Raw genomic sequence first — 15,389 nt, 5'->3', positions numbered from 1 at the left:
CCACGTGTTTTGTTCAGCAAATTCTACCACCTGTTTTGTTCAGCAATATATGCAATCATTCAGACGATTGCATAGACGTGCCAGATGGAACCAAATAATAATGCGTCACAATCCCTACAAGTCATTGACACCCACACTGAGCCAGGTGCTGCGGGAGACAGGACCATGTGTGAAAGAGAAGACATGCTTGCTTCTATAAAAGCATCAGTGTTGTTGAGGAGACCTGACATTAATGCAGAATAGCAAATGACCATGCAAATTAATTCACCACTAAGCTGTAGGTTGCACTTCGGAATGCAGAGGGGCTTCAAAGTGATGAGGGTAGGCCCTGAGCGAGGCCCTGATGGTGGGTGGATTTTGAGGATCAGAGAGTACAGCTTAGAGAGATACCCCAAGCGGGACCACCCCTTGCCCAGTAGGCTGACAAACTAAGGCTCTTGGTCGCTTTTTTATATTTTGGGTGTTCCAGTGGCCCAGCCAGAGCTAGCCTTTGAGTCATCAATTTTCTGGCAGAAGTGTTGTCACATTCAAAAAATATTTTCTTTGTTTGAAAAATGGCAAAAATATATATATATATATATATATATATATATATATATATACACACACAACACACACACACACATACCATTTTTCCAATCTAAAATGGAGCATGGCAAATCTGGACTAGATTAGTGAGATAGACCAAGTCACAGAGCACTCCAGGAGACAGCTGTGAGTTGGGGAACGGGCCAGAAAGGCCTCAGGGACATCAGCATACGTGTTGGGGTTTCTGCAGTTTTCTTAGGGAACGCTTTAATGTCACTAGAGCTAAGACACTTGTCACCTGGGAAGCAAGCCTGCCCGAGCAAATTAGAGAGACGAGGGACAGTTGCTAAAAAGATACACCTGGAAGTTCTATTTAACTAGCATTAATTATGTGCTAGGTGCTAAGGATGTAAAGTGAGTGAGAGAGCCTCATTCCTCCTCTGTAGGGTGGAAGAGAGGATACTGCTTATCTCCGTGGCTCGTAGTGAGCAGTCAGTGAGACCAGGCATATAAACCTCTTAGCAGAACACCTGGCCTTTCTAAGGACTCCATATGTGTTGCGGGGTAAATGCCTGTGTTTCTCAACATAGTGATGTCTTGTTCCCCTAGATACCACTAGCTTTACACAGTAGCTTTAGATGGCATGGACGTGAATAAATGCAACTTAGGTTTTCTTGGTGGTTCCTTTTTGAGTATTACTGTGTTTGTAAAGAATTTCAGATTAGAGGATTGTTACTACTTGGGCCTTCACAAGGAACCGTTGTGAGTTTTTGTCAGCCTGAAATTGCCTTATTTTGAGTTTTTGTCAGCCTGAAGTCGATTTGTGCGTTTAAATGTACGTGCTCATCAAAACAGGCCAGGCTCTGCTGCAGTAACAAAGTTACAAATCTCCGAGGCTTGGCACAACGGAAGTCTTTGTGTCGCTGACGCCGACTTAAGCTTTGTGTCGCTGAAGCATTCTTTGGCCCTATCCTGGCAGTCCTTCCGGTGGTGGTGCCTGGGGGTTTGGGTTCCCTTTCTGTTGTGATCCACCGTCTCAGCGTCGGCTTCCACAGCAGCCATAGCAGGAGAAGAAAATGCCGGGGGCTCTCGGGGTGCTTTTAAGGGCCTGGCCCACCTACTCTCGGGGTGCTTTTAAGGGCCTGGCCCACCTACCTGCAAGGGGTGCGAGTTGCCTTCCTCTGTGGCCAGAACTGATGATAAACTGTAGACTCATCCCTGCCGAAACACGGCTCCAGAGTGCTCCCAAGGCTGGACGGCGAGTGGGTGCTGCATCCCTCCTGTGTTAGCACTGGCAATTGTATTCTCATTTCTTCTTTTATTCTCCAGGTGGCAAATGGTAGGATCCAAAGCCTGGAAGCCACCATTGAGAAGCTCCTGAGCAGCGAGAGCAAGCTGAAGCAGGCCATGCTTACCTTAGAACTGGAGCGCTCGGCCCTGCTGCAGACGGTGGAGGAGCTGCGGCGGCGGAGCGCAGAGCCCAGCGACCGAGAGCCTGAGTGCACGCAGTCTGAGCCCACGGGCGACTGACAGCTCTGCAGGAGAGATTGCAACACCATCCCACACTGTCCAGGCCTTAACTGAGAGGGACAGAAGACGCTGGAAGGAGAGAAGGAAGCGGGAAGTGTGCTTCTCAGGGAGGAAACCGGCTTGCCAGCAAGTAGATTAGAACTCCAACTTGCAATTCAGGGGGCATGTCCCAGTGATTTTTTTGTTGTTTTTAGATACTAAATCTTCCCTTCTCCAGTCCTGATTACTGTACACAGTAGCTTTAGATGGCGTGGACGTGAATAAATGCAACTTATGTTTTCTTGTTGGTTCCTTTTTGAGTATCACTGTGTGTGTAAAGAGCATTCACAATACTGTGGAATTTCAAAAGCTGGAAGAGCTCGAGATCATTCCTCAGGCAAAGGCGTGGGTCCGTCATTCTTCCAAGAGCGTTTGTGTGACGACTACACCCTCAGTGTCACTGGCAAGGTGCAGTTGGCTCTCGCCCATTCTTGTTATGGAAACCTAAGATGATCATTGGGAAGAATTGACAGTGATTTATTTAATTTGGATATCCTGATCACTGTCAAGTGAAATTGATCTCTCTCTTTGGTATTTAAGGAAATTTGTCTTTAAAAAAAAAGAGTGTTTTCATACATTTTTGCTTATCCCATAAGTACAGTTGATTAAAGTCATAGTAGGTAAATGCTTTATGGGACAGTTGACACCTTTTAGACCCTACCAGGTATTGCTAGCATGTGAGCTGCAGTTGTGGGGTCTGAGATGTTTCTTTGTGGTAGTTTCATACCCATACTATAGAGTCATGTATTTATTTTTGCCTGTTATGTGATGTAATGCAATCATGTTCCTTTGAGTCTCCATCCCTTGGAAATCTGACTTCTTGCAGAAGGAGTAGGCACATCAAGATATTCAGGGGTGCCCCAAGAGTCTGGGACTTTCAAAAAAAAGATCAGGCTGAAGCTGCAATCAGATTTGTGACAGCTGACAATTTTTCAGAGGTCGCACACAGTGACTCTCCTCTCAGGATGACGAGGACCTGTGCCTTCAACAAGCCAAATGCTGCTCACGGTTGTCCTGCTTGCAGCCAGTCACTGTGTAAAGCCTCTCTGATGTGCACTTAAGAGTGGTTTGCTTTCTTACAAAGATGGGGTTCTGTGCAGTCACAGGTCACTTCCTTGACAGCACAATCATTTCTGATCTTTATCACTGTAACCACTTCTTCTATTCCATAGGAGTTTCTTTTGATTCTCTCAGTTGTTGTGGGGACATCTCTTAATCCTGGGGTAAAAGGAGAGATTGCCATACTTAGACTCATTGTGAGTCTCCCCGGCCATTTCATGAGGAGACCACAGTGTTGCCACCAGTGCCTAAACAGGTGGCTGGCATTTGAGACTTCCTCCTGTCCCCTGGGTCAGAGGATAGCGGTTTCCATCATAAACCAAGATGATGAGTTCAGCCTTTATCCCTAGTGGTTCCACTAGATGTAACTTAAAGGAGTTAACATTTGAGGACTTTGTTCTACATCAGATTTTACTATTTGAATGTTTACTATTGGATTTTGGGCATCTTATTACTGTTACTCAAAAACATTGACTCTGCATCAAGAAAGCAATAAAACAAGAAATAATTCATGCTCACATTTTTATGGTGGTTTTTTGTTTTTTTTTTTTAACTTTGGATTTTTGCTTTTCAGCCCAGGAGCAAAGGAATGCCTTATGAACACCTGTGGCCTACGTGTGGTCATTACCCAACCATCAGTGAGTTTATTTCAGATACTGGTGTCTGCATCTAGTATTGTTATCTGAGCATTTATTATGTAAGTTGTAACACCTCTACACAGGGTGTGAGTTCAGCACTGATGAGACCAGCTCCATCAGTTGTATGTGGCAGTGAGTGCTGTTATGAGATTGGGTTGGGCAGAAAGGACTGTTGACATGAGGCTGTAGATGTAGGTTGGACAGTCTCAGCCTGTGACTGACTAGGCAAGGTGCAGAGAGGCAACTGTGTGAGGATTCTCAGAGCCAAATTTTTAAAGCATGTTTTGGGTTATATTTCCCCCGACACTCATTTGTGCACTTGGTGGTGTCAATCTTTTGATGCCATTTATGCCTTTTACAACATTATGAGGCCTCAAGAAGTGTATTACTACCTGGAACAGAATGGGACTCTCTTCAGCTTGCACACTCGGTTCGGCTCCCTCTCAGGGGTGGCCTGTAGTTAGAACAACAATGTCCATTTGGAGGTTTGTGTGTCTGGTTTGGTAAATGGGAGAAGAGTTGCTCCAAGTGCCATGGGATACCGGATTTTGTTACAGAATTAGACCAAACTCAACTGTGTGAAGCACTGGAGAAGTGAAGATTCAGAAGGCGTGTGCATCAGGCTAAGTCACCAGGTCGTCTTTCAGAAGCAAAGCACAAGGCCACTGCAGAAGTGGGCCTGGGCAGGTGATGTGGCGGGGGCTCTGTGACCACCTCTGTGGGTCTGCAGCCAGGTGTTTAGTGGTGTGCCTGGGGCCACCCTAGTCAGCACTCAGGAAGAAGAGCTGGAGGTGAAGCAGAAGGGAATGAGGGCAAGCTGGAACTGGCCAGGCACCTTTGTGTCTGTCACATTGCTACACCACATTGAACAATGGTGATCTCAGATAAACATGGCACTTGTTTCACTTTGGCCCTCCAGATCTCATGCCAGCATGTCTTAGAGCCACTTCTGAATTAGAACCACCAGGGAAGGGGACTCTGGGAAACACAGTTCTGGGTTAACCACGTTAACATAGTATAAGCCACCCTGGTTAATTTTGGAACTTGCCTACTTTGAATGACAGCATGCATGTATGAGTCCTTTTATAGAGGCCCTTCGTCTAAGTATGTACAATTAGTGATCCATAGAGTTCGGACTCAGATTGACATTAGCATTGAGAGTCACTGATGGTGCGCCATTGGAGATGACAAACTTCAGAGACTACTTCTGGCTTCTGGGACTGCCCCCCAGCTTTGATCTGCCCTGCTCTGCCAGCTGTAGGAAGAGCTGACTCTGATTACTATTTAATTCTACTAATTAAAATCCAGAAACTATGTGGGAAAATAATTTACAAGCCACATTGTCTTAAATCTAAACTCTGCTTTAAGGGTTTGGCATGGCTCAAAATAATTCTAGACTGGGAAAGCTGGAGGGAACTTACTTCTCTTCATACTAGAAAGTCACCTCCCACCTCATTTTGTACAGGAAAATGCTTAGTGAGGTGTTGAGAGTTTCAGAATCACCTGATGGGTGGCTACAGGATCAGAGTAGATCCCTGGCCTTCTGGCTGCCTAATAGTGGGCACCACCCAGCTGTACTTCCAGTGAGTTTTGGGAACCATTTCTGATGACATCAATTTACAAAGCAAAGAGATGTTTGCTTCATTTTCACAAAGCTGACTTGTATTCTAAAGAGCCCAAATCAGTTTCTCTCCTGAAATGCTTCCAGCAGCTTTAATTGATAGGGAGTTAAAACTGGGAGGCTCTCCAGTGAGTGACCCTTGTGTGTGGACCCAGAGGCAGAGAAATTCTATTGCAACAGGATTTCACATGATTAGATACAATGTTTGTTCTTGACAACTATTTCTTTTTAACCTTTGGACTTTTGAAAACCTTTGCATTGTAATGTTTTTAGAAGAAACAACACAGAATTCCCTTGGGTTTTATAAAAGAGAAATTCCATCATGTAACCTATTTTGCTGCCATCTCTAGAAATGATTAGAATGATCAGAGAAATTCAAGAGTTGTATGGAGCAGCCACAACGGTTATTTGGACAATTTGAAATTGATGACAAAATATTATAAAAGAATGTTCTTAGTATTTAGGCTTCATATATATCTCTCTTAATATCTGTAAAAATAACCATACAACTGTCTTTGTTGTAAACCTTAGTAGTAAAGTGTTTAGATTTCTACCATGAGATGTATGTTTATTAATCAATTTTGTGCATGACTAAATTGTATTACAGAAGTTTCGAATGAGGTTAAAATACAATGTTTAAAAATATTAATGATAAAATTCCTATTCAGTATTTTTAAGAATAATGAGCACTTCATTACTGTAAATGCTTTAAAACTATGATTAGTAATTCAGATGTCAGTTGCAAGTTCAGCTTAGTTTTATGGTTGCTTTTAATGTACTGACTTCCAAAATTTAGTAACTCTAAATGGAAGAAGAACACAACTAGTCACAGTAAGTCATAATTGCTCATTCTTCATTTTTCTTCATCAGTTATGCAAAGGTTTTTGTGGAAATCTGAGTAATGAATTTCCATCTTCTCTCATGGCAGATGACACAAATGTATTAGGGTTTTATACTTTTTAACCAAAGACTTTAAAACACCAAAACTCTTCATTTGGAAAGTTTTGAACAAATTATAAAAGCAGTTTCCAGGTTTGTTTGAGTAACACCCTCACATGATTTTTGGCCAAAACATGACCTAACCCATAGAAACACTTCCAAACCCTTTTCTGAAAAGCACTGTCTCTAGCACTTTCTCCATCATCTTTTCCTGGGCCCACCCCACTTGGAGCCTTTGCTCTGAATAGTCGTGGTAGGGACAGAGGTAGCAAGTTCTAGTCTGAGGCCTTTGGCCACACGGCTACCTGCTCACCTGCATGGTCCTGCTGTAGACAACCATCTCCCCCCAGCCCTTCCCTGCAGTGCCACTGAAGACCTGTGGTTCTGAGCCTGCAAAGTGCTTGGCTGAGCAGAGCAGAGAGGAACTGAACAGTGTGTGTTAAGAATGGAGCCTGTGAATCACTCCTTGTGAATCATGGCACTTTATTACTGCAGTGCCCTTTCCTTAGACCCACTGAAGACAGCCTGGACAACCTGGCGTGGCCAAGGGGTGGGGGGACAGCTTTGTTACATCCTTTTTCCCAGTCATTTGCTTGCTTTCCTCACTCTTCTGACTACATCTTCCTGCCCTTGTTTTTCTCTTATTCCGTATTTGGATGGATGTTGACCAATTTGGGGTGTCTCCTTTCTGGTCTTCCAGAAATCTCTTCTTTCTAAACCCTGTAACTATGTTTCTAATCTCTTCCAACTGTTGGAAGAGGTGACTCTGATTACTGTTAAACTCTGGCTTTGGCTCTCAGCACCCTGCAGGGTGACCTCCTGAGGTGCCATCTTGGGGAAACTGTGCAGATGGTGAAGTAGCACATTAGGGAGATAGAGGCAAGGTTGCATGCCGGTCTGTTTAATGATACCGAATGCCTATCTTTCCTTGGTACTTTTTACCAAGGAGAGCATGATCTATTTATTTCCTTTCTTTGAGATAAGTGACTATCAAATTTACTCCTAAATTTCATATGCTCAAATCATCTAAATGGGTTGGTTATTAGAAAGGATATTAGCCTTTTCACTCTGGATCTGTCTCTCTTCACTATAGCCCCACTGTCTTTGCACAGTACGGTTTCACCTGCCTGCCTCTCCATATCCAGCTCGGCAAGCTTGACGTCTCCCCTGCTTTCACTCTCCAGCCCTCAACTATGTACCAAGCCTTGTTCTAGGTCCTGAGACGACAAAGTAAGTATCTGCCATCGTTGTGCTTTTATTCTAGTGAGGGAGATAGGTAATTGGAATAAGTAAATGAAAAATCAATCATGAGGTGGGGGCTGCCTACCTAGAATGTTCAGAGAAGACTCAGCTGAGGAGCTGGTATTCAAGTGAGACTGGGAAGGAACAGCTAACAGAGGAGTTGGGTGAGAGTGTTCTGGGTGACTTAATATTAGAAAGTGGAAGAGTCTCTTCCAAATGACAAATGATTATCCTAGCTTTGAGTCTTGTGCCAAGACCTTAAAAAAAAACCCACACCCACTGCTGTGGTCTGAATGTTGATGTTGCTCCATCCCCCCTCCATTCATGTGTTCAAGTATAATATCCAATGTGATAGAATTAAGAGGCAAGGCATTTGGGAAATGATTAAGTCATGAGGGCTCTACGCTCATGAATGGAATCAGTCCACTTAAAAGCTGGAGATGTGAAGACACAGCAAGAAGGCACCATCCGTCTATGAGGAACAGTCCCTCACCAGACGCCACATCTGCTGGTGCCTCAATTTTGGACTTCCCAGCTTCTAGAACTGTTGTTTATAAATTATCCAGTCTGAGTAGCCCAAACAAACTAACCCACTTAGCATCCACTTAACACCGTGTCTCTCAGATGGCAAGAAAACACCAATATTTTTAGGGATAAATGTTCCATTACTGTATAGTCCAATAAGTATAAATGATAAGTTATTGGCTTGATCCATTGACAGTTTTAATGGACACAAGGGAATCTGCTATTCTCAACTTAGCATTAAACTGGAAGGAGGAATGAGTTGGTGAAATGGACATTGTAGTGGGCACCCGGCAGGGGGTGACCTTGTTATCTCAGTTTATGATGATGTCCCCTACAAATCCGACAGCCAGTGGACACAGCCCTATCAACTTCCTGCTGTGATCATCTGCAAAGGGAACCTAGGCATTGGGAAGACATTCCTTGAAGTTCAGGAAAAAATTAGGTGTGATTTCATGGCGTGACAGCCTAAAAGAGACTTTTGTGAAATTCTACAAAAGTAAATCCTGACTGTTCAAATTGCATTCCAGGGTACTGAGAAAATTTGAGCAAAAAAAATTGCTCAACTGCTATTAGTATTTTTTTGGAATGAGCTGACAATGGTGGAAAGAGGCACTGGAAATGGGAAGACAGAGATCTTTGAAGAATTATAGAGCCAGCCAAACTTCCCACTTTATTTAATGAGGTAGGAAGTGGATGACGTAAGTTATGGTTTGTTGAGCCCAATGAAATGCTTGTCTGCATGGATCATGAGGATATTCTTGCAGTCCTCCGTTTAATCCTCAGTGCCTTCTTTAAGAAAGCCCCAGAACTGTTCAGGTATTTCTCCCAAATAATGTTTGTTTTTAATCCAATGTCAACTGTGTAATTGAACATGTGACCCTATTTTAATTTGACATTTCCAGAACACTCAAAACCAAATTGGTGGCCCTCCCATTAGCAAATGTGCAGGCATTTGGTTCTGACTCATTTTGACCCTCTCTGATTCTACTTTATTCCATTTATTTCATGCTTTCTTAAATCTTTAATATCCTTGTAAATCACTGTAAAACATTTGAGGAACAAGATGGAGCCAGGTAAATATAAATAGAAGCGACATCTCACGGCTAAAAGCACAGGCCCTGGAGTCAGCTGGAATCCGACCCTGATTTCTTGTCTGTAAAATGGAAATAGCAGCTATTTCATAGGATTATTGTGCAAATATTTATGACAAGCACTGAGTACTGTGGCAGACACCAAGTTAACAAGCAATAAATGTTATCATTACTTATGATGACTTGAACTAAATCAGTTATGTGAGCTTGAGATTGGACCCAGGCAAAATTCCTCAACAGTGCAAACATTTAAAATAGGTGATTCCTTGAGATCATGTCATGCTAGCCCAGTGTAATTTTATGTTTCTAAAAGCACAGTGACCAAATGGAAGATGGGAAGCTGTAGGAAAATATACCTTGTTGTCAGCAAAGCTTTTGACATCTCTCACAATACCTTAAATAAAGGCTTATTAAAACTTAAATGAGTTAAAGTGACATGAGCAGTAAGAGAGTTCGATTATGTTGATTTAATACAACTAGAAAGACTTTTAGGTGGTGGTTCTCAGCCCTGGTTGCACGATAGAATCATCCAGAGAGATTTTTCAAAGTACCAGGGCCCAAGGGTGCTCCAGGCTAACACACTCATGCACTCTGGGGTAGGGCCTGGGTGGTTTTTTGTTTTTAAGCTCCCCAGTGAATTTAAAGTTTAGCTAGGATTGAAAAATGCTGTGATGGATAATGGACTGTGGTGAGCCTAAAAAGGAGGAGTCTCACTGACTGAGGTTTTTTCCTTAGCCAGCCGGTGCACATGTGTATCATGTGATCTGTATGAGGCCCTAGGGACCACGCTCTTGGATGCACGGATGCCACTGACTAAATGCAATGAATGACAGGATCTTGATTGATGTTGACAAGCTGGCCAGATGACCTGATTCAAGCAAGATGCACTTCTAAATGTCAGGTTCTAAATGTCACTTGCTTATCTCTGTGTTCTACCGTCATCGTATAAAACTGTTTACTGAAAATCTGAGTAATTCCAGAGACCGTTAAATAGTGAGAAATGTTGAGTTTAGAGCATAATGACACAGTAATAGCTGAGAAGAACAGCAGTTGCCATATGCCAGGCACCGTTATGAGCCTTTTAGACGAATATTAACTCATTGAATGAGGAAAGACATGGTCATGGTTATTGGTTGGGTGGCAAGTGTTGACGAGTGGGCTCATTTAACTTCCAATGCTTTTGATAGGTCACTAGGAGTTCTGTGTGTCTGAGAATCTTTTTGATAAGTAGTAAAATATTAACTAGTAAATACTAAAAATGAATGATCCCTTACTTGCTCTGCCCTCTCAATATCCCCCCACCCCAAAAAAGGCAGGTGAGAGGAGGAAGAAAAATCTGCCTCCACATATTGAGGGAACAAGAGAAGGTAAAGAAGTTGGGAGGGACTGTGCCAGGAGAGCTCACCCAGGTCCAGGGCATGGGACAGGCACGCACCCATCTAAGGACACGTGGGAAATGAGGTGCCCAGGGTGGTAGAGCACAGATACTTCTCCCTCCTCCAGCTCCTGGGGAACTTGCAGGTCATTCATCTACAAAGGGAGGTGTAAACCAGAGAGATCAAGACAACTTATGGGGCTTAAGAATGAGTTACTTGGGGACCAGTCAAAAGTTGTCTGAAAGAGGTGTCATGACTTAAGGCACCTTTCCCAACTGAATGTGGGAGGAGCAGTCTGACTACCTCAAAATGCCTAGCCTAGATTTTTCTGTGGCTGTGGCCAGCCTTAGCCCTCCCTGTTTCCTAGACTGGGGAGGTTCTGAGGCACACCATTTCAAGGATTTTGCTCCTCTGAGAGATTAAAAATATGTTAGCACATGCTAAGGATGCCAGAAAATCCTACGGTAAAAAAAAAAAAACAAAAAAACAACAATCTAGTTTCCACTTTTTCAGTATGTGGTCTTTCTAAAATATATCTTTCCTTGATATGTTGCATGTGCTAAAGACTTGCACACACAACAGAAACATACAAAACAAAGTTTTCCAAAGTCCCCTCAACCTATATCCTACTTCCCAAAAGTAATCACTTAGCAGTTTCTTTTCTCTTCCTCCAAAAATTGATATACATACTACAGGATGAATTGATATGCATACTACAGGATGGATGTATGTGTGTGTGTTTATACAGATAGTCTTTTTTCACATAAATGATAACACTATACACACTTATCGATTACCTTGCTCTTTAAAAATATCTTGGGAGTATTTTCATATCAGTACATGTAGATAATGATAGAAATAATAGTTTAACTCATAAAGAGATAACTAATGAATGAGCCAAGTACTGATGAATACTGTGTATGTTTGTTTCATTTAATCTCAAAACTATAGGAGAGGTACCATTATTATCCTAATTTATAGTTGGGGAAGCCATCTAAAGAGGTCATGCCTACTGCCCAAGGCCACCAAGCCCAGCAGTTCAAACTCAAGAGCCCATGCTCTTGACCACTGCAGTATACAAATCCACTCCAGTCTTTTTTTTTCTTTTATCTTTTTTTTTTTTTTTTGAGATGGAGTCTCACTCTGTCACCAGGCTGGAGTGCAGTAGCATGATCTTGGCTCACTGCAACCTCCACCTTCCCAGGTTCAAGCAATTCTCCTGCCTCAGCCTCCAGAGTAGCTGGGACTACATGCCCAGCTAATTTTTGTATTTTTAGTAGAGACAGGATCTCACCACATTGGCCAAGAAGGTCTCAATCTCTTGACCTCATGATCTGCCTGCCTCGACCTCCCAAAGTGCTGGGATTACAGACGTGAGCCACTGCGCCCAGCCTACTTCACTCTTTAACACCTGAACATAATATTTCTGTGCTTGGGTGCACCACAACGTATCGAACCAGGTTCACATTGATGGACATTTGAGTTTATCTGCCTTGAGCATATCTGCACATAATACCTTTGTGAATCTGTAAATGTGTCTGAAAGATAAATTCAGTGAGTCACAGCAGCAAAACACACAAACTGAAGTCCTGATCCCCATCCCCTCAGATCAATCCTGTCCCCCACAGGTCTCCATGTTGGTCAATGGCACTGTCATTCACTCAGTTGCTTAGTTGACCCCTTTCTTTTTCTCATATCCTATATCCAGTCCATCAAACACATTCTTTCTACATCCCCTCAGTCTGTTCTTCACACAGCATCCAGAGTGGACCTTTCAAAACAAATCATGTCATTACCCTGGTTTAACCAAACTCTAGTGGTTTCCCATCACATTAAAACAAAGTCTCAAGTACTTATGAGGCCCTGAAAGGCTGGCAGTTGTTGGGATGCAATTTAAGCTTCTGCAAAGCCACTCAAAATAGAGTTGCTCAAACAAAATAGCAACTTCTCAAACCTTTACTAGCAGTCCAGAGGGCAGGTGGGCCATTTGGGTTGGAGAGTGGTTCTGTTCTACAAGGCCAACTGAAGACCCAGGTTCCTTCTGTCTTGTTGCTTCTCCAACCTCCAGGGCAGTAGTTCTCAACTAGGGGTAATTTTGTCCCCTGGGGTACATTTGACAATGTCTGGAAACATTTTTGGTTTTAACAACTGGGGAATGAAGAAGGGTGTGTGTTAGTGTCCTCTAGTGGGTAGAGGTCAGAGATGGCTGCTAAACATCCTACAATACTTTGAACAGCCTCCGCAACAAGTTATCATGGGTCCAAAATGTCAGTATTGCTGATGTTGAGCAACCCTGCTCTCGGGCAGTGGTTTTGAAGCTTGAGTCCCCTGGAGGGTTTCTTAAAATACAGATGGCTGGGCCCCACCCCCAAGGTTTCTGATTCAGTAGTTCTGGAGGAGGGCCTGAAAATTTGCATTTTGGTAGGTTTCCCGATGATGCTGAGGATGCAGGTCCAAGGACCACACTTTCTTTAAGAAACTCTGCCCTGGAGACTTCCCCTTGTCCACAGGGAAGAAATAGGCTCACTAGTACTAGGTCTTTACTCTGCCTGTGAGGAAGGATAAAAGAGAGGGGAACATTGCCCATTTATCGCCCATTTTGTAAATACAGAACCAAGAAGTAGCAGAAACCATTTCCATCCACAGTTCATTAGCATGAACTTACTGATGTAGCCACACCCAGTGGCACAAGAGGCTGGGAAATAGGGTCTCAATGTGAGCCCCACAAAGATGGGGGGATTTTGGCTGGGCATGGTTGCTCATGCCTGTAATCCCAGCACTTTGGGAGGGTGAGGCAGGTGGATCACCTGAGGTCAGGAGTTCGAGACCAGCCTGGCCAACATGGTGAAACCCTGTCTCTACTAAAAATACAAAAATTAGCCGGGCATGGTGGTGGGCGCCTATAGTCCCAGCTACTCGGGAGGCTGAGGCAGGAGAATCATTTGAATCTGGGAGGCGGAGGTTGCAGTGAGCTGAGATCATGCCACTGCACTCTGTTGCCAGCCTGGGCAATAGAGCGAGACTCCGTCTCAGGAAAAAAAAAAAGATGGGGGGGATTTTATTACAAAGGGAAGAAGGGAACGTGGATATTAGAGACAGTTCACAGTCTCTGCTGAAAGGCTCTGCAAGATCTGCCCCCACCCTTCCTTGCTCTCAGACCTTGCTTCCTACCTCTCCTCCTCACTGCAACTCTCTGGCCTCTGCTCTGCTGACAATCCCCATGCTCCCTCGCAGGGCATCTGCACTCATTGCTCCATCTGCTTTGGAAGCTCCCGTCCTGGTCAGACATTTGGTTTGTTTCCTCACTTCACTGGGGTCTCACCTTGTCTAATAGGCAGCCCCTGCCCCCTCTGCCCTGTACTCTCTATCCGGCCCTGTCCATGCTAATTACTGCTCTCTGACAGTATAGTCCATGTTTGGTTGCTTATCTGTCTGTCCCTGACACAGGAAAGTAAGATTTGTGAGGAAAGGGTCTTACTTCCTCACTGTTGTTATATCTTGGGCAGCACTTGGACATAAGAGGCAATCAGATATTCACTAAACAAATGAAAGTGCATCTTTCATTTTTGACAGATGCTGCCAGATCGCCCTTCCAATAGATTGGTGCTTAGAATGTAAATCCATGAGCCTGCTCAACCCTCATTAATATGGAATATTTTCTTTGAGCTTCTTGTGCCCAGTATGGTTGCAAATAGGCCTTGCGGGCCTGGAACATTCATCACTCGCCTCTGCCTCGCTGGGGTGGCCTCATCTCCCCAGGTTCCTTGGAGCTGCACTTCCCAGCTGGGATGTGAGCCAGAGGAAACAAGCGGGTCTGGCTGCAAATCCTCCTAAGGAGGGGACCCCACCTCTCAGAGGAGTGTGTGATGGTCACACCCATTTAACATGATAGCCCAATCAAGGGAGAGGCCATAGATTCATCTGATTTAGCCCCCACCAGAAAAAAATCATATCCTTATCTAAACTATCTTGACTTACAAGATTCTTAATGGCTCAAAAGTGCTTTATCAGCTCAAGCTGATCTAAGAAAATAAACATTTCATAATTGTGATAATACAAGTGGCTCCAGACGAAAGAACAGCTCAATCCTGATGGATGGTTCTTATAAGTAAACCAGGCAATCACACTGCAGAAATAACTAGAACTTCTGTGACTTTACGGGGAACCAAATGGAAATGCCTTTGCCAAGTGAATGCTAAAGTCATCCCATAGTCAACATGTGGTCAGGCGCTAAGCATGAGCCAAAACATTTTGCTCCAGCTAGAGCAATTCCTCAAGTGGAACCCAGTTAACTTGGGCCCTCAAATTGAATTTTTATGCTTTGATTTTTAGGGAAAGGGAACACACTATAACAAAATATTGCACATAGAAAGGGTCTGATTAAGACCAAACAGAAATAAGATACCAGCGACCAGCAGCAGGCTGGAAATCGGGTTTGACTCAGTGGCTTACGTGTTGCATGTCTACCGACTATGTCATCAGGACTCATAGCGCCCTGCAGCCCAGCAGGGTCCTGGATGATTAAAAGCAAGCCCAGGCATTGGTTCATGAGACAGATTTTCAGCATCACTGGTGAAAATAAAAATAGTTTCCTGTTAACCAGAAAAGGTCAGCTATCAGAAGAACCTCATTTCCTTAGCATTTTAATTTTTGAGATTTTATGGTGATAAGAAGAAACAAATTATTTTTCAAGGCAGTGCATTCTAACAATTTCTCTGGAAAATTGTATCTTCTAAGGCCAGGCATCCTTGTGGTCTTTTTTTGGTGGACATAATAGTAGCCAAGACAAAACCAGGAAGGT

At 43.6% G+C, this 15,389-nt stretch overlaps 1 protein-coding gene across 3 annotated transcripts in view; it reads left to right on the top strand.

Annotated features, from left to right (window-relative positions):
- The window catches only part of TBC1D1 (TBC1 domain family member 1), a 247,157-nt gene extending 243,481 nt beyond the window's left edge, over positions 1–3,676 (top strand). For all 3 annotated transcript variants that reach the window (XM_030800843.1, XM_030800844.1, XM_004091657.3), the window contains one exon: positions 1,858–3,676. In XM_030800843.1, coding sequence (XP_030656703.1) covers positions 1,858–2,058 — 201 coding nt within the window. In that variant the 3' untranslated portion in view covers positions 2,059–3,676. The remainder of the gene's footprint in view (positions 1–1,857) is intronic.
- Positions 3,677–15,389: the final 11,713 nt, after the last annotated feature.

Source organism: Nomascus leucogenys, chromosome 20 (genome assembly GCF_006542625.1).
Source record: "Nomascus leucogenys isolate Asia chromosome 20, Asia_NLE_v1, whole genome shotgun sequence".
Classification (NCBI taxonomy): Eukaryota; Metazoa; Chordata; class Mammalia; order Primates; family Hylobatidae; genus Nomascus; species Nomascus leucogenys.
This window is presented reverse-complemented; position numbering and strand designations above follow the sequence as displayed.